Consider the following 26,371-nt stretch of genomic DNA (forward strand, 5'->3'; position numbering starts at 1 on the left):
ATTTGAACAGTCGATAGCAAATACTTAAACTAATAACAAAACAGTAGCTAAGCCTAATTTAAATTAGGTATGTTTTTTAACAAAACAGTAGCTGATTCAGAAGCGCCGGATTGTCATAGCAAAGTCAGAATTACTTCCTCTCCTAGGTTCACGAAACGGTCGTCCATAAAATGCATTGCTGTTCTGTTGTAAGTGATCTTAAAGATTCCTAAATGCATCTACTTTCGGAAGGCCAAATAAAGTGCTTTTGCTTTCTCCTAGAAACACACAGCGTCTCCCTGACATGCTGCTTCAACACTAACTGCGGTTACTGAAACCACACCTTCTTTCTTTGCGTGCACATTTGGGCGGCATTATGCTAATATTTCCACATAGTGAGGTAGTTATGTGGGGGCGTGTTAGAACGAGCCGTTTTAGGGGGGCGTGGCAGAGTCTTAACTTTGATAAAGAATATCTCTTTGGTTTTGAGACTTTAGTCTTTGCAACTTCAGGGATCTTATCTATGCACAATCAGCTTGTAACACTCCAAAGAGAAAGGAAAACTTGAAATCGCATCATATGACCCCTTTAATGAAAATGAGAAATGTTGCCATGGCAACTAGCGGATTTTATTTATTTTTTATATTTGATTTTATTTGAAGAATGAAAATGCTGATTTAATGGTAATAACCCTGATCTGGCCAGAACAGCCAATCAAATCTCACCTTATAGTGACTCATGAGCTCAGCGGCGGTGTACTCTTTGCTCTGATTGAGCGGTTTGAAGCGGATATCGCCGGGAGGTTTGGCTGTGTAGGTGAATGGACCAGAGATGGTGTCTAAATCATGAGTTCCTATGGCAACCAGGGTCCTCTTCCTGATGAGAGAAGAGCAGAGTGTTTAACCTCAGAACCGGCAGTGCGACTTCTCACAATAAACCAGCGAGTGATCTGATGACTCACCTGCAGATGTTCTGGTGCAGCTTCTCCTGCAGCTCTATGAAGCTCTCGTATCGTTCCTGAGTGAAGCTGATGTTGCGCAGTACAGCTGCTACAGCATGTGGCCTCACAGACGCCGTCTAGATAAACACATAATATTATCTCACATCAGCACCGCAGCCATTCCATTCATTTTAATGATCTCCCTCCATTCTTCACTACGGCTGATGGCTTCTCACTGTACTTGAGCTCCTAAGAAATCAATATAATTAAATCTCTAAGCTGCAATACGACACTGATATGAACCTCCTCAGTTATGACCAGCCGCTGGGGCTCTCCTCCGTCCGCCGGACTCACACGCTTGTACCGGGGAGCTTCCAACCTACAGTACAAACACAACAAAACCAGTCATACAAAGACAATAACACTCAATCTGACAGCAGAACCACACACACGGAGTCTTACTTCTCCTTGAAGACCTGCAGACCCCTGACGAGACCCTCCAGACACAGGAGATCGTAGCGGTTAGCTGGCACATCGATCTTATACAGCACAACATCAGACGCTCCTGCTGCCTTCTCATCTCCCTGTTCACGGCTTAAGATTTCCTTCTCTGATGTCTAAACATTGAGAGACAGACAAAATAATCAGACTTTTAATTCAATTGAAATGTTTAAATTAAAATGAATTAGTAGCTCTAACATCAGTTTTGGAAAATAACACATTTCTGTAATGATTTTCTAAATATTTAATTAATATTAATTTAATTGAAATATTTATTATATATAACTAAATTACTATCTATCCAATAAACTGTGTGTGTGTGTATATACATTATATATATATATATATATATATATATATTACAGAAATACACATTATTATATTATATAAATAATAGAAATTATTTATATATAATGTATTTACTTGACAAAAGTCCAAACAGGCCTTTGTTAGGGTGTTGATTTTTTTCTTTGATTATGTTAAAATTTCTAGTTATAAATATATACATTTATAATTTTTTACATTATTATTACTATAACACACACACACACACACACACGTATAAAAAATAAAATTACATAGATGTTAAAACTCTTTAATAACAAAGGCAGTTTGTAAACAAATACGGTTTCACATGACTTACGATTTCGTCCAGCTCGAGGCCAAACTCGAAGCATAGTTCATCAAATTCTTCATCAGCTAAAATGTGATTAGAAAATAAAATGTTATTATTTAAATAAATTGAAAATAAAGAATTACTTAAAGCCTGAAATTCTGAGTCGCATTGTGATTGCGTCATCAATTGACCCCCTCAGCTTTTCAAATGAATGAAGCATAAAAACTACATTAAAAGACATAACGTATTACAGTATTCAAGCAGCGCCAGACTAGAAAATTACATATTAAAAAATAAAACAAAATCTTCACTGACTTTGGTAAAATCTCGGAATAAATTGAATCTGATGCAATCGCTGAGACACACCGGAGAAATCTATTTTAAATTCGTTTTGAGTTTCAAAATTAATTCGTTCAGTAATGATGAGATGGACCAGTGGAATAAGTGATCTATCAAATGTAATCAGTATTATTAAGCTATTCCTCATCGTTTCGCCAGATGCAGGTCACCATCACACACACGCACATGGAGCACAATCTCCCGGCTAACAACACACCCGAGAACGCGCTCACCCTATTAAACACATACATGTTAAACACTTACTGTATTTCTGTCCCAGAGCTTCAAAGAGCAGATCTCTCTTCACGCTGACCGTCGGCATGCTCGCAGCTGGTCACCGGGGTCTGATCGGGTCGGTCGAGCGTCACAGGAACTCCACATTTCAAAATAAAAGACCCCACGGAACAACATGTAACGGTAAAAGGCCTAGATTTATAAAATAAAAGTCCCAACTGGACACTTGAAAATTCACGTTGACATGAAAACCTTTCTTTTAATAATAATAATAATAATAATAATAATTAATAATGTATGCATTTAGCAGACTAAATTTACCTTATTTTAATATTTTTATAATTCGTGTGTATTTTATATGATGGAGATTTTTGGGGATATTTATAAAAAAATATTCGGGATGGGGATATTGCCAGATTCCTGCGTTAAAATATTGCTGAAATAAATAATATATAATATATAATACACACTGCATACTGATTTACAGACACTAGCTCACTCCTGCAGGAGACCATGTGCTCCACTAGACATAAATCAACTTCCGTTTAATCATCTCTCTTTTTTACTACATTAATGTAAATAAGAATGTTTTGAATCAACTTATTTTTCTACAAAATAATTTGTAAACCTTGAAATCTTAATTTAAAATTAATTTTACTGTTACTCGTTAGTTTATATTTTGTTATTAAATTAAAATGGCAGAATACAAAATTCAATCAAAAATGCTAAATAATTGTGTGTTATAACTGAGTCATAATAAATAATAATCAACCAGTAATACATAAATAAAGAAATATTATTTTAATTATTTTATCACATTTTGTATTCATTTCAGTGTGATAAATCAACCACAATTTTAATGATAATAAAAACAAATCATCACTTTTCTGTAAAAATAATTTATAAATTATTTTAAGAATTTTAATTTAGTTTTACACAAAATAAAAATAATTAAGTAACTGTAAATTATATAAAATATAATAATGTCTGTCAGTGACCAACGTCGCTACAGTTCTCCGGTCCGCGGTGTGGCGCTCTCTCAGCACGCAGCACGCAGCACGCAGCACGCAACGACGTTCGTGGAAGGCTGCGTCGAGTCTCTGAGCGTCAATCTCATGCGGCCTCCAATTCGAAAATCCAGTTTACACATGTTTATTCGGGTCCAGGATAATATATCCAAAGACATATTGAGTTAATAACGCTCATGGACATGGAAGCGGTGAACACCTTTAACGGGGAGGTGAGAATTCGCGTTGTATTTGCCGTTTACCCTTCACCATTAGCCGAGCGCGCGCGCCGAGCGACTCCAAAACCATCCGTGTTTATGTTTGTTTGCTCTTCACTGATGGATAAATATGGCTTGTGTACTGCATCATCACTGTGTCTGTCACGCGACTCTGTTGCCCTTTCGGGCTTGAACTGATGGTAAAACTAACGACATTATTAACTGTCTTGATATTTACTTTGAAAGCTGAAGCTGCGATTATGGTAAGAGGCATTACATTTCCGACGCGTGCTTGTGGTGTTCGGCCAATCACAATGCACTGGGTCAGCTGGCCAATCAGAGCAGACTGCGCTTGTCAAAGGAGGGGGCTTGATGTGTTTGAGAGAGGCGGGGCATAGAGCACCTACAATAAAGTACAGTATTTGAAAAAGAATGTCAACATATTCTGTTACACCAAATACACGAAATAATGATCTTTAAAATAGCATCATATGACCCCTTTAACATCGTGTGAAGCCAAAAGTTGCATGTTTGTAAGAAACAAATCCATCATTAAGATGTTTTTACTTAAAATCATTGTTTTCTGGCTAAAATACAAGACCTCTATTCATAATGTTGCTTTCTCCAGAGGCAAACTCATCTAGATCAGGAGAGAAATAAGCACAGATCAAGCACTGTTTACAAGTCAAAACTAATACATCAGTGCGTTTTGATGTAAGAGGACAACAGGGGATGGACTTTTTCACCAGAGGAAGCGTTATGGGTTATGGTCTTGCATTTTTGCCAGAAGTGACTAAATCAGCTGGTTGAACTCTGATGGCACCCATTCATTTTGTACGGTAGAAGAGAAATTAATTTAAATTCTCATTTAAGCCCAGTTTTCATGTGTTGTCTGTTTATTGATTTAGATTTTTTTTTTTCCCTTTTATTTCTTATACCTATTGGTGTTTTGACATTTTATTGTGACCACACTTTAAATACACAGCACTTACATTTCTGTTAACATTTTGTTGAATCTTTCTTTTGTGACTGAGTTTTAATGATTCATTTGCTTTGTTAGCTTTACAAGCACGTTGTTCAGATCGTGGAGAAGTTCATCAAGAGGGTATGTAATAAATATACTGACATTCTTGTACTGATGATTGCTGTTATGAGAAGGTAAAGATTGAATGCGTTTCTTTTTTCCATCAGTGTAAACCAGACCTAAAGGTTGCTGGTCTCTATGTGGTCGACTCAATTATCCGACAGTCACGCCATCAGTTCGGCACAGACAAAGATGTGTTCGGTCCGAGGTTTTTGAAAAACTTCAGTGTTACATTTCAGAACCTTTTCCAGTGCCCAGCTGAGGATAAGGTACTGAATAATTAGATCCAGTGAAATGACAGTGAGGTGTTTCTGTGCTGGTGGATTTTATTGGTGCATTTTTTTTGTTGAAATGTAGGGGAAGATATTGCGTGTGTTGAATCTGTGGGAGAAGAATGATGTGTTCAGCATGGACATCATTCAGCCGCTGTTAGTCATGGCCACAGCTCCTGTACTACCTGTTGTGGAGAATGGAATCACAGCCGCCGGTAAATAAGCACAAGAATTAAATGTTGGCTTATGTCATTATGCTTTACTCTTAATGTTTTATATCAGGTCTTTTGAGTCACAGTCTTTATATTTACACTACCGTTCAAAAGTTTGATGTTGGTGAGATTTCAAGGCTGCATTTATTTGATCAAAAATACAGTAAAAACCAACCCTCTACATTGCGAGTAAATCACTCGCATATGCGACTAAATCTTCACTCTGGGCGACTAAATGATGTCTAATATTAGCCAATGGCTGATAAATTCTCAGATTTTACTCGCCAGTGTGAGTTGGAGGCTAAGTATAAGTTTAGCACAGATATATTTTCACTCACAGAACACTCTGACTGAGCGCTTCAGAGTTTCACGCTCAGTCAAGCAATCTGCTATTTTTCAGTTCATCTCAATGGATGCGAAGCGCACTTGTATTTGACATACCGTGACCTCTAGTGTAACGGCGCACGACTCGCCGTTGCTTTGGAATTGACGCGCTACATGTAAAAGATATTCTTTGTTGTATTTTCCTGTCAAAATAACGGAGTTCCTTTGGATTTTTTCAGCTTTTAAGAACTGCCGGGTTTTCCGGTAGTGGGTGGAACTAATGCGCAAACGGCAATCTCATTGGCTGGTGCTCACCTATTATCGTCCCTGTTTTGATTTCAGCAAATAATATCAGTGTTATTGCTATTTTTTTCCCCATTTTGTTTTTACAGAAACGCTGAATGACCAAAAAATCACCACCACCAGTCCTAAATTCAGTTAAAATGTTTATGCATTCATACATGGTTACCAAGTTTTAATTCTACACTGAACAAAATTATAAACGCAACACTTTTGTTTTTGCCCCCATTTTTCATGAGCTGAACTCAAAGATCTAAGACTTTTTCTATGTACACAAAAGGCCTATTTCTCTCAAATATTGTTCTCAAATCTGTCTAAATCTGTGTTAGTGAGCACTTCTCCTTTGCCGAGATAATCCATCCACCTCACAGGTGTGGCATATCAAGATGCTGATTAGAGAGCATAATTATTGCACAGGTGTGCCTTAGGCTGGCCACAATAAAAGGCCACTCTAAAATGTGCAGTTTTACTGTATTGGGGGGTCCGGGGGGTTCCGAAAACCAGTCAGTATCTGGTGTGACCACCATTTGCCTCATGCAGTGCAACACATCTCCTTTCGTATAGAGTTGAACAGGTTGTTGATTGTGGCCTGTGGAATGTTGGTCCACTCCTCTTCAATGGCTGTGCGAAGTTGCTGTGTATTGGCAGGAACTAATATATATTATATTGGTCTTATACACCGATCCAGAGCATCCCAAACATGCTCAATGGGGGACATGTCCGGTGAGTATGCTGGCCATGCAAGAACTGGGATGTTTTCAGCTTCCAGGAATTGTGTACAGATCCTTGCAACATGGGGCCGTGCATTATCATGCAGCAACATGAGGTGATGGTCGTGGATGAATGGCACAACAATGGGCCTCAGGATCTCGTCACGGTATCTCTGTGCATTCAAAATGCCATCAATAAAATGCACTGGTGTTCGTAGTCCATAACATACGCCTGCCCACACCCATCCATTGTGGGCCACTCGATCCACAACGTTGACACCAGCAAACCGCTCACCCACACGACGCCATACACGCTGTCTGCCATCTGCCCTGTACAGTGAAAACCGGGATTCATCCGTGAAGAGAACACCTCTCCAAAGTGCCAGACGCCATCGAATGTGAGCATTTGCCCACTCAAGTCGGTTACGACGACGAACTGCAGTCAGGTCGAGACCCCGATGAGGACGACGAGCATGCAGATGAGCTTCCCTGAGACGGTTTCTGACAGTTTGTGCAGAAATTCTTTGGTTATGCAAACCGATTGTTGCAGCAGCTGTCCGGGTGGCTGGTCTCAGACGATCTTGGAGGTGAAGATGCTGGATGTGGAGGTCCTGGGCTGGTGCGGTTACACGTGGTCTGCGGTTGTGAGACCGGTTGAATGTACTGCCAAATTCTCTGAAACGCCTTTGCCTTTTGTGTACATAGAAAAAGTCTTAGATCTTTGAGTTCAGCTCATGAAAAATGGGGGCAAAAACAAAAGTGTTGCGTTTATAATTTTGTTCAGTATAATTACCAAAGTTTTTGATGTAACAGCATAAGCAACAGTACATTCTTCTCTGCCATTAAATTTTTCTTTTTTTACATAATACAATACAAAATAAAATAAAAATTAATAATATTAATAACAATAATAATTTTTACAATCGGGGGAGGTCAGGTATATACTTAATAATCAAACTCCATACTAAATAATGTTAAGCGTTTGTTCTTGGTCTATGATAGAGACTGGGAAAAAGTCAGCTGGTTTCCGATGTGGAAAAGGTATGTAAGGGAGGTTACAATAAAATTTTTCATTCAGAAGGGAAGGGTCATTTGTTTTATACCTCCACAAAGTCTGGCTGTAATGGCCTAACATATTCAACTCACTTGGACCAGACTTTTCTGAACACATTCTTCTGAAGACGAAGGCAAAAAGTAATCTTTTCCATAACATAAATATAATTTACTATATCCATCCATTCTTGTATTGTGGGGGGATCAGGAAGCAACCAACGCCTTGTAAGTGTTTTTTTACCAGCAGATGTTAAAATGCCAAATCGGTATCTTTCAGGCCATCTTGTCTGGAAATCAGCATTTCTTAAATATAATGTGGAAAATTCCAAAGGCATGTAGTGTTAAAAATGCTTTCCAGTGCTTTATGAAGCTCCGCCCAGAAAGGTTTTATCACTGGGCACTCCCAAAATATATGCCAGTGATTGGCTTCCCGAAACCCACACTGTCTCAACATTTGGTGTCCCCTCCCTCAATATGTGCTTTCTGTTTCGGTGTAATAAAAATCTGATTAGGCACTTCCACCCAAACTCCATATGTAAGAGTTAGTACATTTCCACGGGAATTTACATACATCAAGCCACTCCTCATTTGATATAAAAAAACTACCTTCTTTTACACATTTTTCTTTAATGTATTCTGTAGAGTGAGGTTTTTTTATCCTAAGACCTTTGTAAAATTTAGAAATGACACCCTAATTTAAATCACCTTGGTAAGCACCTGTAAATATCTACAATATTGGGTCATCAAAGTCTGTTTTGTTTTTGATGTTGTTTTCAAAATGATTGCGTAGCTGGAGATATCTATACAAATCAGATTTCTCAAGGCAGTATTCTTTCTTCAAACTTTCAAAGTCTTTCAAATCTCCCTTTTCCGTATGAGAATAGAATGTTGTTATTCCTTTTGAGACCCAAGATTTGAATATATAATCCATTCTATTCGTCTTAAACTCAGGGTCATAGGCACACCATTGAATTATTTGTAATTTACGATCTAGTTTATATTCTTTTATTGTATTCCAGATTTTTAGTTGGGGTTTAATCCATGGGTTTTGCACCTTCTCTATAAATCTTCCCAAACTTTTATGTGCCAATACTGCTTGAATTGGAGGATCATTAATTATATGGAAAGTTCGATATCTTTCCACCTAGCATGGTATGTTGGATTACATATGTTAATTAAAGATTTAGTCTGGGCCGCATAAAAATAATCCCTAAAATGGGGTAATGCCATACCTCCTTCCTCCGTTGGGAGCTGTAATTTTTTTTTATTTATCCTGGGTTTTTTCCCTTGCCAAATAAATCTGGAAATTATCTTATTTAATTCAGACCAATGTTTTAAGGGAATCTCTACAGGAAGTGCTTGAAATAAAGGATGTTCATCTTTATCGAGTCAATTCTATGACTTAAGGCCAAGGAAAGAGATGGCATTCCATCTATGTATATCATCTTTGATTTTTGTTAAAAGTGGGTCAAAATTGACCTCTGCTAGTGTCGAAATTTCTTTTAAGTATAGGGATGCACCGATATGAAAATTTTGGCCGATATTCCCAATCATAGTTATTAATGTTGTGCACTGCTGTTTGAGTTTAACTTGAGTTTTTTAACTTAACCAAACGCATTCTATATGAGATAAATCAGATATACATCAAGTAAACACAATATTACAACGTACAATTGCACAAAAGGCTGCAAATAAACCGCGCGCATCTGAAGTGTCTCTGAAGGAAATAATGCATTATTTATCAGCTTTAAGATATCGGCCAAATTTTCTTATTGGGCCGATACCGATAACAGAAAAAATTAGCATTTATCGGCCGATACCGATATGGTGGCCGATATATCGTGCATCCCTAGTTAAGTATATTCCTAAATATTTCAAGGAATTCTGATCCCAGTTGAGGTTGATTTTATCTCTAATATGTTTTAGAGGTGTATAATTAAAAGTCAAAGTTTGTGTTTTTTGTATATTTAATTTGTACCCTGCATATCTGCCAAATTTTTCTAGAAGATTAATTAATTCAGGAAATTAGTTAGTGGGTTTACTTAAATCAAAATATCATCCGCTTATAATGCCAATTTATACAGATGCCTTTGATGTTTTCAGTCTGCCTTATCCACTGAGCGAGAGGCTGTATATAGAGCGCAAAAAGCAGTGGTGAAATTGGACACCCCTGTCTTGATCCGCGTTCTAATATAATGGTGTCTGAAAAATACCCATTTATTTTTATCCCTAAAAAAATTGTGCATGCCAAATCTTTCAAGGGCTTTATACAGGAAAGGCATCTAAACTAATTAAAAGAGCTTCAAGTTTGTTCTGTTGGATATGACTTAATATATGCAGAGATCGTCTAATGTTATAATGAGTTTGTCTTTGAGAGATAAACCCAGTCTGATCGTTAGCTGATCGTATTAGCTGGGGGAGAATCTTTTCCAGTCTTTTGGCAAGGATGCTTGTATATAATAAGTTCAGGATCGAAATTGGTCTGTATGAACTGCATTCTAATTTCCATGATGGAGGCATTTTGGCCTCCATTAAGGATGTATTGCAAGCCCAAAGAAGACTCTGTATTAATTCAGATCGGAAAGTCTTATACCACTCTGACGAAAAGCCATCAGGGCCGGGAGACTTTTTTGCCTTGAGCCTGGAAATGACGTTATTTAGTTCTGTCTCAGTTATCGCAGCTGTTAATGTCAGCTGTTAATGTTTGATTTTGTTCCTCTGTTATAACTGGTAAGTTGAGGGAGTCAAGGAATTGTCCAATCTGTTGCTGTGTGCAGTGCTGGGGGGCGCCCAGGACCAGGTTTGAGAAACACTGCATTAGGACCTAGGTCACTGAGTGTCTCTGATGCCATCTGGTGGGGAAAAATGACATAAAATGGCATTTTATGATTACAGCCACTAGAGGGGCCTATAGAATCCTATGGAGATTCTTAAATGAGCCAAACAAGTGAAATCTTTAAAACTACACCAACTTGGGGCTTCATTAAGCTTTCACATATATGTCAAGTCTCAAATTTTTTTGTATGCGTTCCATGCTCAAGTGACAAAATTAAAAGAAATCCGCAGTTTTTCCGTAAATTCCATGCTTTTCCAGCGGTGGGTCAAAATGAAACTTTTGTTACTTTTTATATAACACCCACTTAAACCGCTTGAATTCACTCAAATTTTTTTTCGTGTGTTCTCGGTTCAAGTGTGACAAAAGTCACAAAGTCTCATACCATAACGATCAACGTTCGATTTTTATAAAATCTTTAAAAATGAGTTTCGGGGAAAAATGACTCAAGGGACGGAATATGTAATGATGTGGCATTTGAGTTTTTTGATTTTTGGGTTAAGACGAATGTTTCAGTCTCCACCACATATGACAATTCCTTTGGCTCCTATCATCAAATATTTTCCTATAAAAAGCAAATTCACTTCCGGGGGGGCATAAATATTACATACATGATAGTTATGATAGTGTCATCTATTTTCCCTGAAACTGTTATATATCTCCCTTCCTTAGCTGAGATCTCTGAGAGGTGTTCAAATTAAATGTTTTGTGATATTAAAATTGCTACACCTCTTCTATGGCCTGACTTATAAGATGAGTAATACACCTTAAATCCCATTCTCTTTAGTTTTTCATGTTCTGCTGGAGTGAGATGTGTCTCTTATAGGAGCACAATCTCTGCATTTTCCCTTTTCATTTTTAACAGTATTTGACTTCTCTTAGCTGGGTTCAAAATCCCGTTCACATAAAATGTAGTGACTTTAAGGATGTGCTTATTCATAGACTTCTTTGTTGGCTAACAAGTTTAACTTCTCCCGTGGTGTCTCTATTGGTATTCAATTTATACATTAACAGTACCTCTCCCAAATTATAAACATTAAACAAGAACCAAACTGGAACAATTTTAAACAACAAAACGCCACCGTAACAAATAGGAACAGTTGTTTCCGGTGTTGAGGCCCATTTCAAATGAGCATTGAGGGGCTACATGCAGTCAAAGGGAATTTCTGGAGTTTTTCTTTATATTGAGAGCAGGGAGTTTTCTTGGGTTGTGTGCAGCCGTCCGCTGCTCTGGATTCCTGATCTCCGCTCCGGTCTCGTCGTCTTTCCTCCTGAGCACAGTTTCCTCCTGAACTGTAGTAGAGGATGACTTCACCACGGAAACAGAGAATCTTTGTGAAATCATCTCGTTTGATGCGTTTTTACGTTTTTATAAGCTGTCGACCCCCCCCTCCCAAAAAAAAAACTAACATTTAGGACACAAATAGTTGTAGATGCCGGGGTATTTCACGTTGGGCCGTTCAGTTGGATCATTTCTCAAACAAAAGGAAGGTTAGGAAAAGGGGCCCTGACATAGACCAATGAAATGTAGTTTCTTAATATATCTCCTCTCAGATTCACGTAGGGTGGTAAAATAATCCTTTGACATGGTTAAAAATGATGAATGGTCTTGTAGCCGATTTCGTTTCCCTCCAGTGGGCGCAGTTATCAGAGTAATATGACACGTTGCACTCTACTTTAGTGTCCTAAATGCTCGTTTTTTGGGTCGACAGCTTATAAAACCGTAGTTCTGGGTTTTTTAGCTTGTTTACTGTACACCTGGTCACATAGCAGCTTTTAGGCATTGCTCTGTTTTTTGTTATAAGTCAGAAATATACGCCCCCGGTGGGCGTGTTTTTCAGATTATGACGAGTGTCGCTCTGTCTCTATAGACCGTGGCTTTGCATGCGGATTGTTGGGTTTCGGTACTAATGCACGGTGTGCTCGTTCAATCCCAAGCTCTCTGTCCCGGGGAAAGTCTAGTGCGCTTTTCAACAAGTAATCTAGAAAGTCAACCATGTCTGTACCTTCTTTATCTTCGAGTATTCCATAAATCCTTAAATTGTCCCTCCTGATCTATCAGTCTGGCTTCCAGATTAACTTGCCGCTGTGTTAGCCGCTTGATTAGCGTTGATGTTTCTTGAAGCGCGGTTTCAGTTTCCTCAATTCTTTCCCGTCTGTCATTTGTTGTATTCAATTCTTGTTTAATGTTGGAAAGCTGTTACCTTATTGTCCCTTCTGAACTGTCGGAGTTCGTTGAGGATACATTGCAGACTGACTTCAGAACTATCTTCGCCATGGGGAAATGATGTCGGAGAGCTGCTTCTGCTACCTTGCCTTGCTTCAGGGTCATTTTCTACTACATTCGCCGTTGTCCTACTTCTAGTAGTAACCCCTTTCTCCATTGTTACGTAAAATATTCACAAGGTTACACAAAAATCAAATTTTGGGGGGTTATTTAAAAAGCTGTGCCATTTTACAAACATATACAGTATTATGCAGTATATATTAGGGGTGTGAATCGGCACTGGTTTCATGATTCAATTCGATTACGATTGTCAACGATTCGATTCAATTCAATTCGATAGCACAATGCATCACGATTATATCAAATTTATTGCATTTTTATTACATTTATAAGCAGGCTACTTTTTAAAATAATTGTTAATTAAATAATTATTAATATTATATTAATATATAATTGAATAATTATGGTTAAGAATTAAAAGTAAATGTAGCTTTTAAAACATACAAGCTAATATAAAGTAATAAAGGGGGAAAATACAATTACAAGGGATAATCAAAAAGAAATTTCATTATCTGGGCGTGCTTTAAGTATCCGAAAGTTTACAGATAGGCTAATCATAGTTATGGATTTTTCTTTTTCTTTCTTTTTTTTTTGCCATTTGATTATTACTGATGAGATCATAGACAGTGGCAGAGGCTGCGTTCACACTAATGCACAGATCTATTTCGACATCAGATGTTTGTCCTGTTCTGAAAACATAACCTGATTGTTTACATCAATTTCGTATCATAAAAGTAGATGCAAGTGCATTTAACCGTGAGCTTCAGGACAAGCACAAAGCGCACGTGAATGTCTGTCAGTATGTGAGTTTACGTGCATCTAATACATAGGTTACTGCATTCCAAACCACATAAGTGATAGCACATCTCTAGTAAAAGATTAAAATAACAGCGAATGGAAGCACAGTCAAGCAATACGCACGTGTCTCAGCAAATATCCTGTGCGATTGTCTCTAGCGCGCACACGTTTTGTGTTGTAATATGTCAGTGGTCACCAACGTGGTGCTCGTGGGCACCTGGTAGCCCGCATGGAGTCTCTTGAGTCGCCCGCCAAGCACGTTCTATAAATAGCCTAAATTAGCGCCGGGCGATAAATTATATAGCGAGATTATGATAAAATTTATGTTAATGATGATAAGCTCTGGACATTTTTACTCAATATGGATTAATCTAACATCCTATCACACAACAGAAATAAATGTTACAGCAACCAGTGCATGTCGCTAATAAGTCTGCATGTTCTGTGTGTCTGTGTGAATGCGTGGAGTAGTTTCATCTGATACACAAACTCAAACACAAGTGATTCACGGTGTTTTCAGTACCGTCAAATACACACTGAAAGACCTTCACGACAAACAGTCAGGTTTAACTCGAAATTATGACTAAATATATTACTACTGTATACTACAATGCAATTCGAGAGACATTAATATCTTAGAGAATTGCATTAATAACAATGCAATTCTCAAAGTAATAATATTATTATTTTTAAAGAATATCATGCAACCAAGTTTATTATTATTATTATTAATTTATACAGTTCTGATGTGCAGCATCATGTCTGATAAAATAATATAAAAAAATGAAAATGCAGTGTTTTGCAATTGATTTTCATTTGATTACATTTTAAAGCATTAATTAAATTGTTAAAGTTTTATTAATTAATTTCACTAGACACAATTTTTTATGATACATTTGTACTGAATCATAAAACACAGAATCCATAAGAAATCAAATGGAAAACAGAATTTAGGGGAAAATAAAATGCATTTCATGGGGCCCTAAATTAAAATGTAAAAAAGTAAAGTTGTGTTTACCTTCATTCACAAGGTCTAACAAACATGTGGAAAGCATTTCCTTCCCCATTAATGGTAAATGAATATCATGATAAATATCAATTTTGTATGATTTTTATAAATTTATCTGGAATATTTTCCTGGATTGATAAAAATTGTAAAATGCTTGTGAGAAATCATTAATGTTTATTAATGGCAAGATGTCAAGATATAAATTTTTTTTTAATATATATATATATATATATATTTATTGGCGTATATCAACTTGAGACTATTTTATCCCTTCAGGGTGAATAGTAGTGCATATACTTGGCTGACTTGTTACTGTAACTTGTATCCTATTCAAACTAGCAGCCTGTTAAACTGCAGTTTTCATGTCTTTTCGTAGCGCCTCCAGCTGTGCCAATGCCAGTGGAAACGGCAGTGCTAGAGCCGCCACCAGCACCAGCGGTTGAGACTGCAGCAGCCCCGCCCTCCCTTCAGAACCCAGTGGCCCTTGCTGCAGTCGCCCAGCTCCTCCAGGGCACCGGGGGTGTCGAGGTAAAACAACAATCACTGCACTCAAGCACTTCATGAACGCTTTCTTTATGAAAAACGGTTGTTTTTCCTGTATTATTCCTGTAACAGATAGTAGATAATAAAAATAATAAATTTACTAGCAGTTAGTAAAAACTGTTTCAAAATAAATACTATAGGTTGCACATTTCCTCTGTTTTTCTCATCTAGCCATTAGAGATGCTTGACTTTCTCCATAGTGTTAATGAAATGTGCTAAAATTTGCATTAGCAGGCTGAAATTTCACTTGTGCAGTGTTGTTAACATTTTAAAATGATCAAATATAAATGTAAGATAAAAAACTTTATTACAGTTAATAGTAAAGTCAACATTTCTAAATTGCATTTAAGCTGAAGTATTAAAATTACTAGAACTAAAACACAAATAAAACAAATAAATTAAAGCTATACAGAAATATAAAAAGACAAATCATAAAATTATTAAAACAACAAAAAAAGAGAATATAACATTCTTTACATAATATTAACGTAACACTGCTTGTGCGATCACTGAAATATTTAGATTTTGATATTTAATCTGATATGTTTGTGTGTCAGTTACAGCAGCTGATCCAAACGCTCCAGCAGGCCGGAGGGGCGGGGCTTCCTCAGTCCACTGCTCCGCCCCCTGAGCAGAAACCTTCATTAGCTAAGGTAAGCAGTCTGAATGGTTCAATTTGATGCTTTACAACCATTTTGACATAACCCACACATCCTTATATATCTGGTTAGGGAATGAATATTGGAATCTGGAAGATATCAGCCTTATCTCGCTGGTCTTATGCTATATAGAAACCACAGAGTGAACGCGTGGTTTAGAGCTATTAATTCACTGCCTGCAACATTTTGTTTCTGGTTCGACTCAGTCTCTGCTGGATCGATTTGATTATGATGATGACCCTGAACCTGTGGAGGAAAAGACTGAACCAGCCCCTGCTGCTCCCATTACCATGTAGGACATAATAAACCCTAGTTCCTCCCTGTTCACATACAGTTAAATCTTTTTTCTAGTATTGAGTTAATATTGTCATTCTTTACAGAAACCTCCCACCAGAATTACAGCAAGCCCTGCAAGCTCATCTTCTAAGCCAAATTGTTAACCAGGTATTTACTTGGACCCACAGAGCTTTAAAGAACAGGACATGTCAAAAATAATGTAATACATTCATTTTAATTATTAATAATACAAAGTGTTTCTTCGTGTCCAGACGCAGATGCAGGGTCAGATGGTGTCACAGGGTCAAGTGGCGTCCCAGGATCAGATGGCACCTCAGGAGTTCCCAGCGATGGTTCAGACCCAAATACCAGATAATACTCCTCAAGTCTTTGATGAGAGTGTCATACAGCCCAGTACAACCCAGCAGGTATAGAGCATCCTCTCTGCACATTTACCAGATATTAATGTCTCTCGGAGTCGTAACTCAAAACGTCCTCACCATTCTAAGTAGAGCTCTTATTGAAACTTAAATAGGGCCCCTTTGAAATAAATTATATTTTTTCCTAAATTCCATTTAACTTTAATTTCTCTTGATTTTGCTCATTGGTTACATTTTAGTAATTAAAAACATGTCTAATTAATCTTCTGAAACTTCTACAATTTAACAACAATTAATTAAAAATTTAACAAAAAATAATTTTTTAGGGCTCTATAAAATCCGTTTTATGTTTTCCCTCATTTTTCTGGATTCCATTTTAATGGTTTAATAAAATTTAGTTTTTATACATTTTATCAAAAAGCATGCCTAATCAACTAAATTGATGAAACTTCAACATTTTTATTTTTTCAGAAATTGTGTTGTCAGTTTTAATCTTTTTTTGTTTGTTTTTTACTATCAAAATGATGGTAATCAAATGAAGCCATAAAACATTAACAAATTAATACATTTTTAAAAATGTAATAAAAAAAGTACACATCCACATCACTATTTTATTAGGTGTACTGCCCTACTTTTGATTTATTAATTCAAAATTTGTGGAATTCTGTGACATTCCGTGTTATACCGTAATTTCCATTTTTATGATTGTGTCCCGTGATTGTTTTCTGCATCATGAAATTCATAGGGCCATACTTAAATGCTAAAATCATTCAGAACTTTCTGACGTAGAACCACCAACATCATTGAGGCTAAAATACATACAATATATAAAATACATACATTATATCTTTGACTCGTCATTTCAGGCTTCAGCTGAGAGTGAACGCTCGGTGCATGATGGGAGAGATCGAAGACACAGCAGACGGACGCGATCAAGGTATGTTTGAATGAATGCTCTTGAACATAAAGTCTCTTAAAACGATTGTGGTTTAATTTTCGAAATGTTGTCTCTCCAGGTCCCCACGCTCACGAAGATCGCGGTCTGGTTCACGTTCCCGTCGAGAACGGTCGAGGTATCACCGCACACGTTCCCGATCCAGAGAGCGGCGAGGCCGTTCCCCACAGGCGCGATCAGAGGAGAGGAGAGACAGGGAGAAAGAGCGAGAGCGACGACAGAAAGGACTTCCGCCCATCAAGAAGGAAAGTCTCAGTGGTGAGAACACAACCTTATCTTACATAATTGTGCCTTAAACATGGAGGAGGATTTATAGCTGTCTTTTTTAGCTCTGATCATAAATGTTAGGTGTCAATTTATTGTGTTATTGTTCTGATATGCTGTTCAGGAGTGTTTTGGTTTTTATTGTTTTAGTGTGCAGTACTACATTATGGATCGGACAGCTGGACAAAAAGACTCAGCAGCAGGACATTGTGAGTCTGATGGAGGAATTTGGACAGATTGAGTCCATCAACGTGAGTATAGATCAATCATATCAATGTATATCACTGTTCAAAATTTTGGGGTCAGAATGATATTTTAACATTTTTTATAAAGGATGTGTAAAGTAACAGTAAAGTCTTTTATATTGTTAAAAAAATTATGTTTAAAATAAATGTTTCTTGAACATTCTATTCATCAAAGAGTCCTGAAAGAGAGTGTATCACAGTTTCTACAAAAATATAAAGCATCACAACTGTTTTTAAAATGAATAATAATGTTTCTTGAGCAGCAAATCAGCATATTAGAATGATTTCTGAAGGGTCATGTGACACTGAAGACTGGAGTAATGAAGCTGAAAATTCAGCTTTGATCACAGGAATAAATTTAATTTTGAAATATATATTCTAAGCCAAAACCCTTCTGACCCTAAATGTTTGAATGAGTATTATAGGCATCACATGTAGAGAAGGCTGTCCCAGAATGCATCGGATTTTATGTGTATTACAATATGGTCTTGTTCACTTATCCACATATTATGGTTAAATGTTGTATATGAGACTTGGACATTTCAGTTAGTTATGCAGCTGTCTATGTAGACAGCAAGGCTGCTCCCTAGATTTTGGAACGGTGCCTGTATGTAAAGCCTGCTGGTAAAATTTGCATCTCTTCCGCATTGAAAATTTGGCTCACAGGAATAAATGTGAAAACAGTATGATCTACTTGGATGAATTCTGCATTGGTGGATTTATTTTGGCATGTATTAACTTTTTAACTAAAGTTGAACTGTTTTTTATTAAATATATGTTTCTGTGTAGATGATTCCTCCCAGAGGTTGTGCCTACATTGTCATGGTTCACAGACAAGATGCCTACACAGCCCTGAATAAACTCAGCAGAGGGGTTGTTAAAGTCAACCAGAAAACCATTAAGGTACCGTAACCAACCTTTTCTTCCTGTCGGCAGTATTTATGGGTTAAGATGCCTGTTCAGTTATTATTGCTTATTACATGACTCTCTTGAATACATTTAGCATACACTTTTATTCAAACCAAGAACATAAGCAATTTGTTGCAGAACCAACAATATTGGTAGTATTAGTATACATTGCTAAGTTTATTAGAAAGCTAGATTAGGAAACAATGCTTGATTCTAAATGCTCAGTCATAGCATTCTGTGGATGAATATATTTGTATAATAATAATTTGTATAACTGACCGTTGCCTTAGAAGTCAGTTTACTACATAGCTGTGCTAGTTTTATGTCTCTTACATCACTTTGCACATTTCTTCTCATGTAATTATTTTAATGGGTAAGTAAGAAGTTAATTTTGATAATCATAGTTTTTATCAATTTATTTCTGCGAATAAACTTCCAGACAATTTCAAGTGTTGTGTTTGCTGTTGGATGACTTTTTTCGTTTTGAATCTATGTGTGGGCAGTTTTTGACTTGTTGTCCTTGCTCAGATCGCATGGGCATTGAATAAGGGCATAAAGACGGACTTGAAGAAGTTTTGGGATGTGGAGCGGGGTGTCACATATATCCCATGGGATAAAGTGAAAGCCGATGATATTCGAAGTCTTCAAGAAGGAGGCTTGCTTGACGCTGAAACACTCAAACCAGGTAAGCTCCCACATATTGCTTTTCTTTAGCTTCTAGTTAATTTTTTAATGATGTTTTATGTAATTTTGAAGGACTTAACATGATTGTATGTGGCATTTGTTTTTAAAATAATTTTTTATTTGATCTTTAGAGTGGAAAAGTGTTGTGGCCAATCCGGCTGTGCCAGTAACAGAAGGACCTGAAGGAAAACAGGAAGAGGGAGCTGCACTACCAGCGGTATCACAGGTAAAATATGAGGGGTTTCCTACAGAACTCCTCAAGGGTGTTCAGTGTCTCGGTCAAATTTTCTGCTCTCGTTTTGTCACATCTTCGGCATATGGGAGGCAAACAATGTTTCTGTGTTCTTTGCTTTGCACTGACGGTTTACTGGTGCATGGTTGCCATTATTTTTGGCAAATGAAGAGCCATAGAGTACAAAATAAAACAAGGTTAGTGTCATGACTGTCTAGTTTTCTTTCCGTGTTTCAGTGGCATCGCGTTCAGTGACCGTATTTGTCACAACACGGTCGCTGCTGTTCTGTAGTAGAGCTGTTTTGCATAAATGTGTGTCTGTATTGAGTCAATTCATGAAGGTTGACTTGTTGCACACAGTCTCAAAGGCTATTCTAAATCAGTCGTATGTTTTAGGTTGCATTTTAAGAAACTTTTGATACTTCATTGAATATTTTTGACATGACTTACAAATATTTTATTATTTAGATTGCTGCTTAAAGCAATAGATCACCCAAAAAAGAACATTTGCTTTAACTTTACTCACCTTCAGGCCATGAAAGATGTAGATGAGATTATTTTTTCATCTGAACTGGGAGAATTTGGATAATTGTAGTAGGGTTGGACGATGTCTACCAAATGGACCCTTTTCACATTTCCGGGTTTCTCAGCAGCGGAAGTCGTCATAATTGGGTAAACTTGAAGAGCAGTGAATGGGAGAGCACCACAAATATATTTTTTGCATTCCCAGTTGCTCCAATAGCAAAAGAAAAACTCCACGATTGTGTTTTCATGACTTTCAATAAAAGGAAAAAAATTAAGAGAGACTTATAACGGCTGTCAGAAGAGAGAACGATGTCAAATTTACCGTCCCTCCCATAGACGCTGCATTAGAAACAACCTCGCATTAGCGTTAACTGTTTTTTTGTAATTTGATGCAAAGGTGATATAATACAAAGAATAGTGTTATAAATGTAGATTAAAAAAAATATGAAAAACTTTCGAGGATTTACGATAACTGATGACCGTTAAACGCGTCATCACAGTCTTGTGAAAAGGGTCCATTGGCATCGGACAATGTCTACAGTGAAACATCGTGATGGACGATGACATTGGTCTATCGGCCCAACTCTAAATTGTAGCATTACATCACTTGCTAACCAATGGATCCTCTGAAGTGAATGGGTGCCGTCAGAATGAGAGTTCAAACGGCTGATAAAAACATCACAATAATCCACACCACTTCAGTCCGTCAGTTAACATCTTGTGAAGTAAAAAGCTGCTTGTTTGTAAATCTAAGAAGCAAATTAGTTGTTATCAGCTGTTTGGACTCATTCTGACGGCACGCATTCACTGCAGAGGATCCACTGGTCAGCAAGTGATGTGATGCTAAATTTCTCTAAATCTGTTCCCATTAAAGGGATAGTTCACCCAAAAATGCCACCCTCAAGCCATCCTAGGTGTATATGACATTCTTCTTTCAGACGAATATGATCAGAGTTATATTAAATAATGTCCAGGCTAATCCATGCTTTATAATGGGAGTGGATCGTATCTCAGAATTGGAAGTCCAAAAAAATTGCATCCATCCATTATAAAAGGAAGTCCACACGGCTCCGGGGGGGTTAATAAAGGCCTTCTGAAGTGACGCGATACGTTTGTTTAAGAAAAATATCCATATTTACAACTTTATAAACCTTAATCTCTAGCTTCCGCTAACTGTCGTTCACTCATTCACGAGAGAGTGGCGTCCAGCGGATGACATAGGGTGTAGGCGTAACATCAGCTCCGGTGAGAATATGCTAGTCTCGCGAGAAACAAGTTTTGTTTACAGCAAAGGAAAACCAATGTCCTCTTGGCTTATATCGAAATCCTCCTACATTTTTCTTTACAAATCCTCGTTTTGTACTACTAATTCGTGACCAGTGTTTTGTTTTGCCCTCTCCTCTGCGCTTCCACCTTCGTCACTTTCGTGTTCGTCACCGTGTTTGCCTACGTGCTACGTCATCCGCTGGACGCCACTCTCTCGTGCACGAGCATACGACATTTAGTGGAAGTTAGAGATTAAGGTTTATAAAGTTGTAAATATGGATATTTTTCTTACACAAACATATCGCGTCGCTTAACCCCCCGGAGCCGTGTGGACTTCTTTTATAATGGATGCGTACAATTTTTTGGACTTTAAATTTTGGGCTACCATCCACTCCCATTATAAAGCTTGGAAGAGCCTGGACATTATTTAATATAACTCAGATTGTATTCGTCTGAAAGAAGAATGTCATATACACTGGAATGGCTTGAGGGTGAGTAAATCATGGGCTAATTTTCATTTTTGGGTGAACTAACCCCTTAAGAAACAAATTCATCTACTTTTTGGATTGCCTGTGAGTGAGAGAATTTGCAGCAAATTTTTATTTTTGGGTGAACTATTCCTTTAAAGATGAACAGATGCAAATGATTATACTTGAGATCAAAAACTCAATTTTTAGTAAATGGAATTTACCGACTTCAGATTTGACCCAAATTTGACTATTTGCAAAACAAGAACAGCGTCAGTGAGCAGTACATTACCACCAACTCTAAACGGAAATGACATACAGAAGCCCAGAGAGACCATGCAATATTAATTGTCTTGTTTTCTCAATCACAACTTGTTTCTTATGATCTTGACACGAAAACACATTTTCTTGACAAAAAGTATTAAATATAACAGTAATAGCCTCCAGATAACTTATCAATATTAAATGCCTGTCATTCTCATATAATTGGCCTTAAATATTATAATTTCATAGTTTAGTTACTGTATAAAATGGAGCACACACAAAGAAGGGTGCCTTATAAATAAATGAACTTTATTAGATGGATTTAAATTAATCTCTTTCAAAGAGAATATGCGCTGTGAACACATCATGGGTTGGCACATGGGCTGTTTCTCTTCAGATGACAGTGTCTGACCATTAGAAACAGTTTATTGATCTATGCTATAAACAACATTCACTGGCACCTCACATGCATGCACTCCATAAAACACTGAAGCTTATAGACGTGGCCAGGAACCAAAGGTTTAGGATTCACTTTTAGAGGGAGACCAGACTTGTGGTGCATCACTGACTCATTTAGGCAGAAGGCAGAAGAACAGTTGCTGGGAAAACGCAAAAAAGGACAACAGGTGGGTTTAGGAAATATCTGAGTTTTATTTATTGTTAAAAAACACTTAAGCTTATGTCAGATTAAGACTTTCATGTAGAATAAAATGTTTGCAGCTGGTGAATTAGTAATTGTAATAATGTAAAGATGGCAACCTACTCAAATGCATCTAGTATAATTTTAAATACAGTTTTCTAGTGATGATAAACTTTCTAGTTTCACTTCAAGCTGCATGGCAACATGTTACTACACTAAAGCTACTTCATACTTGCTTTTTTAATAATGTGAAATATTTAAAGCTGTAATTGTTTTAACAAGTGTATTTGGAGACACAGCATCTCCAAGAAAGGTACATCTTAAACTTTTTTTTACACGTCAAGACGGAACGTGTATATAAGGTCAAAAACATCTCTCAAAAGGGTAAAATTTTAAAAATTAGTAGCGAATAATATCACAAGCTTGCATACATTGAACCTAATGAAAACCTTCGTTATTGGCAAATGTTAGAATGTGTTTGTGGGATAGGTTTTAACTGACGTTATTTTTGCGTATCACCCAGTGCTGTTTTTGTTCTCTGTGCTCTTAAGTTATCTTCTCATTGTTAGATTATCTCCTGAATCACTCTGATGAGTTCAATCAGTGAATTGTCTGCCAGGTTCAGTGATTCACAGACGTACTGATATTGACTGATTTGACTAATACATTGAACTGACCTACAAAAAGGATTAGCTCACAGATGTATTATTTGCTATTATCCTGGTTTTGTCCAGAAGACAAATAATAGAAATAATTTTTAGACAAAAACAACATTTGGAAAGAACTTCTTAAACTGTATGAATCTTAACTCGACGACGACTTAAGGCAAGTCATTACAGGTGAATATGGTGAAAATATGAAACCAAAGTCAAACACCTTCAGAATACAGATAGGAATAAAACTGTGAAATTTGTTCTGCGAAGAAGTGCTACTGAAATGAAGATTTCTGGCTCAGTACGTGAGAAACTCATTTTGAAAAAAACAGTATGTACTGTAATAGAAACCTGCAGACTCAAGTGAATAAAGTGTAATAAACACTTAAGTGCATTTTAGATGTTTTGCATGTAGTGTCTTGCCTTAATCGATTAGAGTCCTCAGTACTGTAAAGCTTCATGATCTCTGCCACCTTGCTACTGAGAATAAATAATAGCAATGTTGCCGCCTAACAGTGGTGAAGTTCCCTAATGGTTTTTCACTGATAACTTCAGTCTGGTGTGTGGTTTTCAAACAAGTTAAACAGATGATGATATTAAAAGCAGATTTTCTGCAGACATTAGGCTCTTGGTTAAAAAACAAGTTGGTTAGTAAAAATAAAACTTTCTTCAAGCTACACTTTCAAAACTAGCAGTTCTTTATTGGCAACTATGGTTCCTTGAAGAACCTTTAACATATTTCCATTGTGCAAAAGGTTAATTATAGTGGAAAAAAGTTCTTTAGATCATTAAAATGTTCTTCACACTAAGTTAAACCTTCATTTAAACCAGTGGCTCTTAATTCCAGTACTACAGAACAACACGTTTTGTATGTCTGCCTTATTTTATATCACTGATTCGGGTGTTGAAAATAAAGAAGACATACCAAATATTTAGGTTATTCCTTACCTAACCTAATTTCCATAAACTCGTCGAACAGCCCAGAAGAGCTTCGCAAACTAATGGAGCATTTGAAATGACACGTTGGTGAATTTGTTTTGAGAGCTCTGCTTTTGAATGGAACAAAATCATCAATATTCTCCAGTGGACTCACAAAGGTGGTGCTGGATTTTGGATGTCCGTCTGCCTTGCGGTTCTGTGAAGAACTCCAGTGCTGAGAAGGTAAACGGTCATTGATTTCAGGACAGTCGATGTTAGCTGAGCTTCACTCAGCCTCATACACATGGAAAGGTAACGGCTCAATGACGGATGAATGAAGTTTCACAGTTGTTCTAATCTAGTTTAGTGAAATGTTTGGATTTTTCACTTAAATGGCAAAGCCATGGATGCATTGCAAAGTTTTAAACGACATTTTCGTTGTTCAGCCAGTTGGATTCAAATCTGAGTTATGAAATGTGTACACCTCGTTGTCGACACTGCAGCTATGACGCGTAGATTGGAGAGATGGAGCATTATCTCCGCTGATCTACCGCAGTGATGGCCTTGTGTACCTGTGGATTGAGTCTTTCATACAGCTTCACCAAATGGTGATTGGTTGGAATCGGCTGGAATCATTTTGAGCGGGCAACCAGGATGTCTGATATTCTGGAGCATCTGCTCTTTTCCTCGAAGGAACCAGAGATTTGGTAAGGTGAAATTCTCTTACTTGACTTCGGTTCAATCATTGGTTTTAGGCCATGCTTTTACACAAAATATGACTTTCAGCTGATATTTTAAAAATGGTTTCTGTAAAATGACAGAAAACATCTTTTGTGCCGATGTATTCGAAAAGTTTAGTCTCGACTTGACATTTCAAAGTGTCAAATTATTTTTTGCAAGTGTTATCTTAATAGCGTTTTCTAAATCTCTACTAAAACAATAGTTCTTAACTGGCATCAGTGGTTCCATGAAGAACCTTTAAAGTTCCCTTATGCCTTTTCGAATATTGCCTTTCATGCAGTGTGTCATGTAGCTGTATGTGCACATAAACTATCTGCAAAGTTGTGAAGCCGACAGTGCATGATAAATAAAGTTATTGTCTATCAAAAAAAGAGTCGGCTCGCAATCGCCTAAGCGAGTCGTCGGGAATTCGAATATTATTCTGTTACGGCTCTACGTCACGAAGTAACACATTTGCATAATGTCCGCCCGTTCTATGTCGCCAACTTGCCCGTCCTCAAACAGTAAAATTTCCGTGTGGTTAACATCATGTCGAGAAGATGCTGTATCCTTCGCTGAGAGTACATTTGTTTTATCACATCTTATAATTACCACAAACTTGTTAACATTTGACACATACCACTGAGAAACGTCCTGCTCCAGTCGTGCTTGCGAATCAGTCTCTTGTCGATCAGCCAGTTCAACCGTTTCATCATCAGACTTCAGCTCGAATGGGTAAGGTACAATCAATACCATCTTTTCTATGTATTGAAAAGTCTCCAGGGCTGTCATTCTGTCATGGCAATGGGCGTTTCGTTTCCGACACGCTGAACGCGGTAGACCAAGCCAGAGCCAATCTCTACGGCTCTGGACCAATCACAAAGGACAGTGCCATTTGACCAATCACAGCAGTGAGGGCTCATGGAAAGGAGGGGTTTAGAGAGACTGATTCTTCGAATTGCTTCGCACGAGTCGTTTACGAATCATTAAGAAATTAGGTAAAATTAAATCTATTTTTTGAGAAAACGAATGTGTTTTTTGACCTTGCATGCATG

At 37.3% G+C, this 26,371-nt stretch overlaps 2 protein-coding genes across 2 annotated transcripts in view; one reads left to right on the plus strand and one right to left on the minus strand.

Moving 5' to 3' along the window:
• LOC107585746 (phenylalanine--tRNA ligase beta subunit-like) overlaps positions 1 to 2,759 on the minus strand; it is a 7,620-nt gene extending 4,861 nt beyond the window's left edge. Inside the window, exons 1-7 of the mRNA XM_016272902.1 lie at positions 2,732 to 2,759; positions 2,640 to 2,698; positions 2,064 to 2,119; positions 1,382 to 1,536; positions 1,223 to 1,298; positions 941 to 1,056; positions 705 to 855 (exon numbers count right to left, since the gene is read on the minus strand). Of these exons, the coding sequence (XP_016128388.1) occupies positions 705 to 855; positions 941 to 1,056; positions 1,223 to 1,298; positions 1,382 to 1,536; positions 2,064 to 2,119; positions 2,640 to 2,697 (612 nt within the window). The 5' untranslated portion in view covers position 2,698; positions 2,732 to 2,759. The remainder of the gene's footprint in view (positions 1 to 704; positions 856 to 940; positions 1,057 to 1,222; positions 1,299 to 1,381; positions 1,537 to 2,063; positions 2,120 to 2,639; positions 2,699 to 2,731) is intronic.
• A 1,054-nt stretch (positions 2,760 to 3,813) lies between these two features.
• Positions 3,814 to 26,371, plus strand: part of LOC107585791 (splicing factor, arginine/serine-rich 15-like) — a 35,805-nt gene continuing 13,247 nt past the window's right edge. Inside the window, exons 1-15 of the mRNA XM_016272939.1 lie at positions 3,814 to 3,849; positions 4,895 to 4,939; positions 5,026 to 5,187; positions 5,276 to 5,405; positions 15,093 to 15,244; positions 15,817 to 15,912; positions 16,125 to 16,210; positions 16,299 to 16,362; positions 16,467 to 16,622; positions 17,441 to 17,511; positions 17,591 to 17,787; positions 17,944 to 18,044; positions 18,828 to 18,941; positions 19,476 to 19,632; positions 19,763 to 19,857. Of these exons, the coding sequence (XP_016128425.1) occupies positions 3,814 to 3,849; positions 4,895 to 4,939; positions 5,026 to 5,187; positions 5,276 to 5,405; positions 15,093 to 15,244; positions 15,817 to 15,912; positions 16,125 to 16,210; positions 16,299 to 16,362; positions 16,467 to 16,622; positions 17,441 to 17,511; positions 17,591 to 17,787; positions 17,944 to 18,044; positions 18,828 to 18,941; positions 19,476 to 19,632; positions 19,763 to 19,857 (1,662 nt within the window). The remainder of the gene's footprint in view (positions 3,850 to 4,894; positions 4,940 to 5,025; positions 5,188 to 5,275; positions 5,406 to 15,092; positions 15,245 to 15,816; positions 15,913 to 16,124; positions 16,211 to 16,298; positions 16,363 to 16,466; positions 16,623 to 17,440; positions 17,512 to 17,590; positions 17,788 to 17,943; positions 18,045 to 18,827; positions 18,942 to 19,475; positions 19,633 to 19,762; positions 19,858 to 26,371) is intronic.

The sequence above is a fragment of the Sinocyclocheilus grahami genome, unplaced genomic scaffold (assembly GCF_001515645.1).
Source record: "Sinocyclocheilus grahami isolate Dianchi unplaced genomic scaffold, SAMN03320097.WGS_v1.1 scaffold74.1, whole genome shotgun sequence".
Lineage (NCBI taxonomy): Eukaryota > Metazoa > Chordata > Actinopteri > Cypriniformes > Cyprinidae > Sinocyclocheilus > Sinocyclocheilus grahami.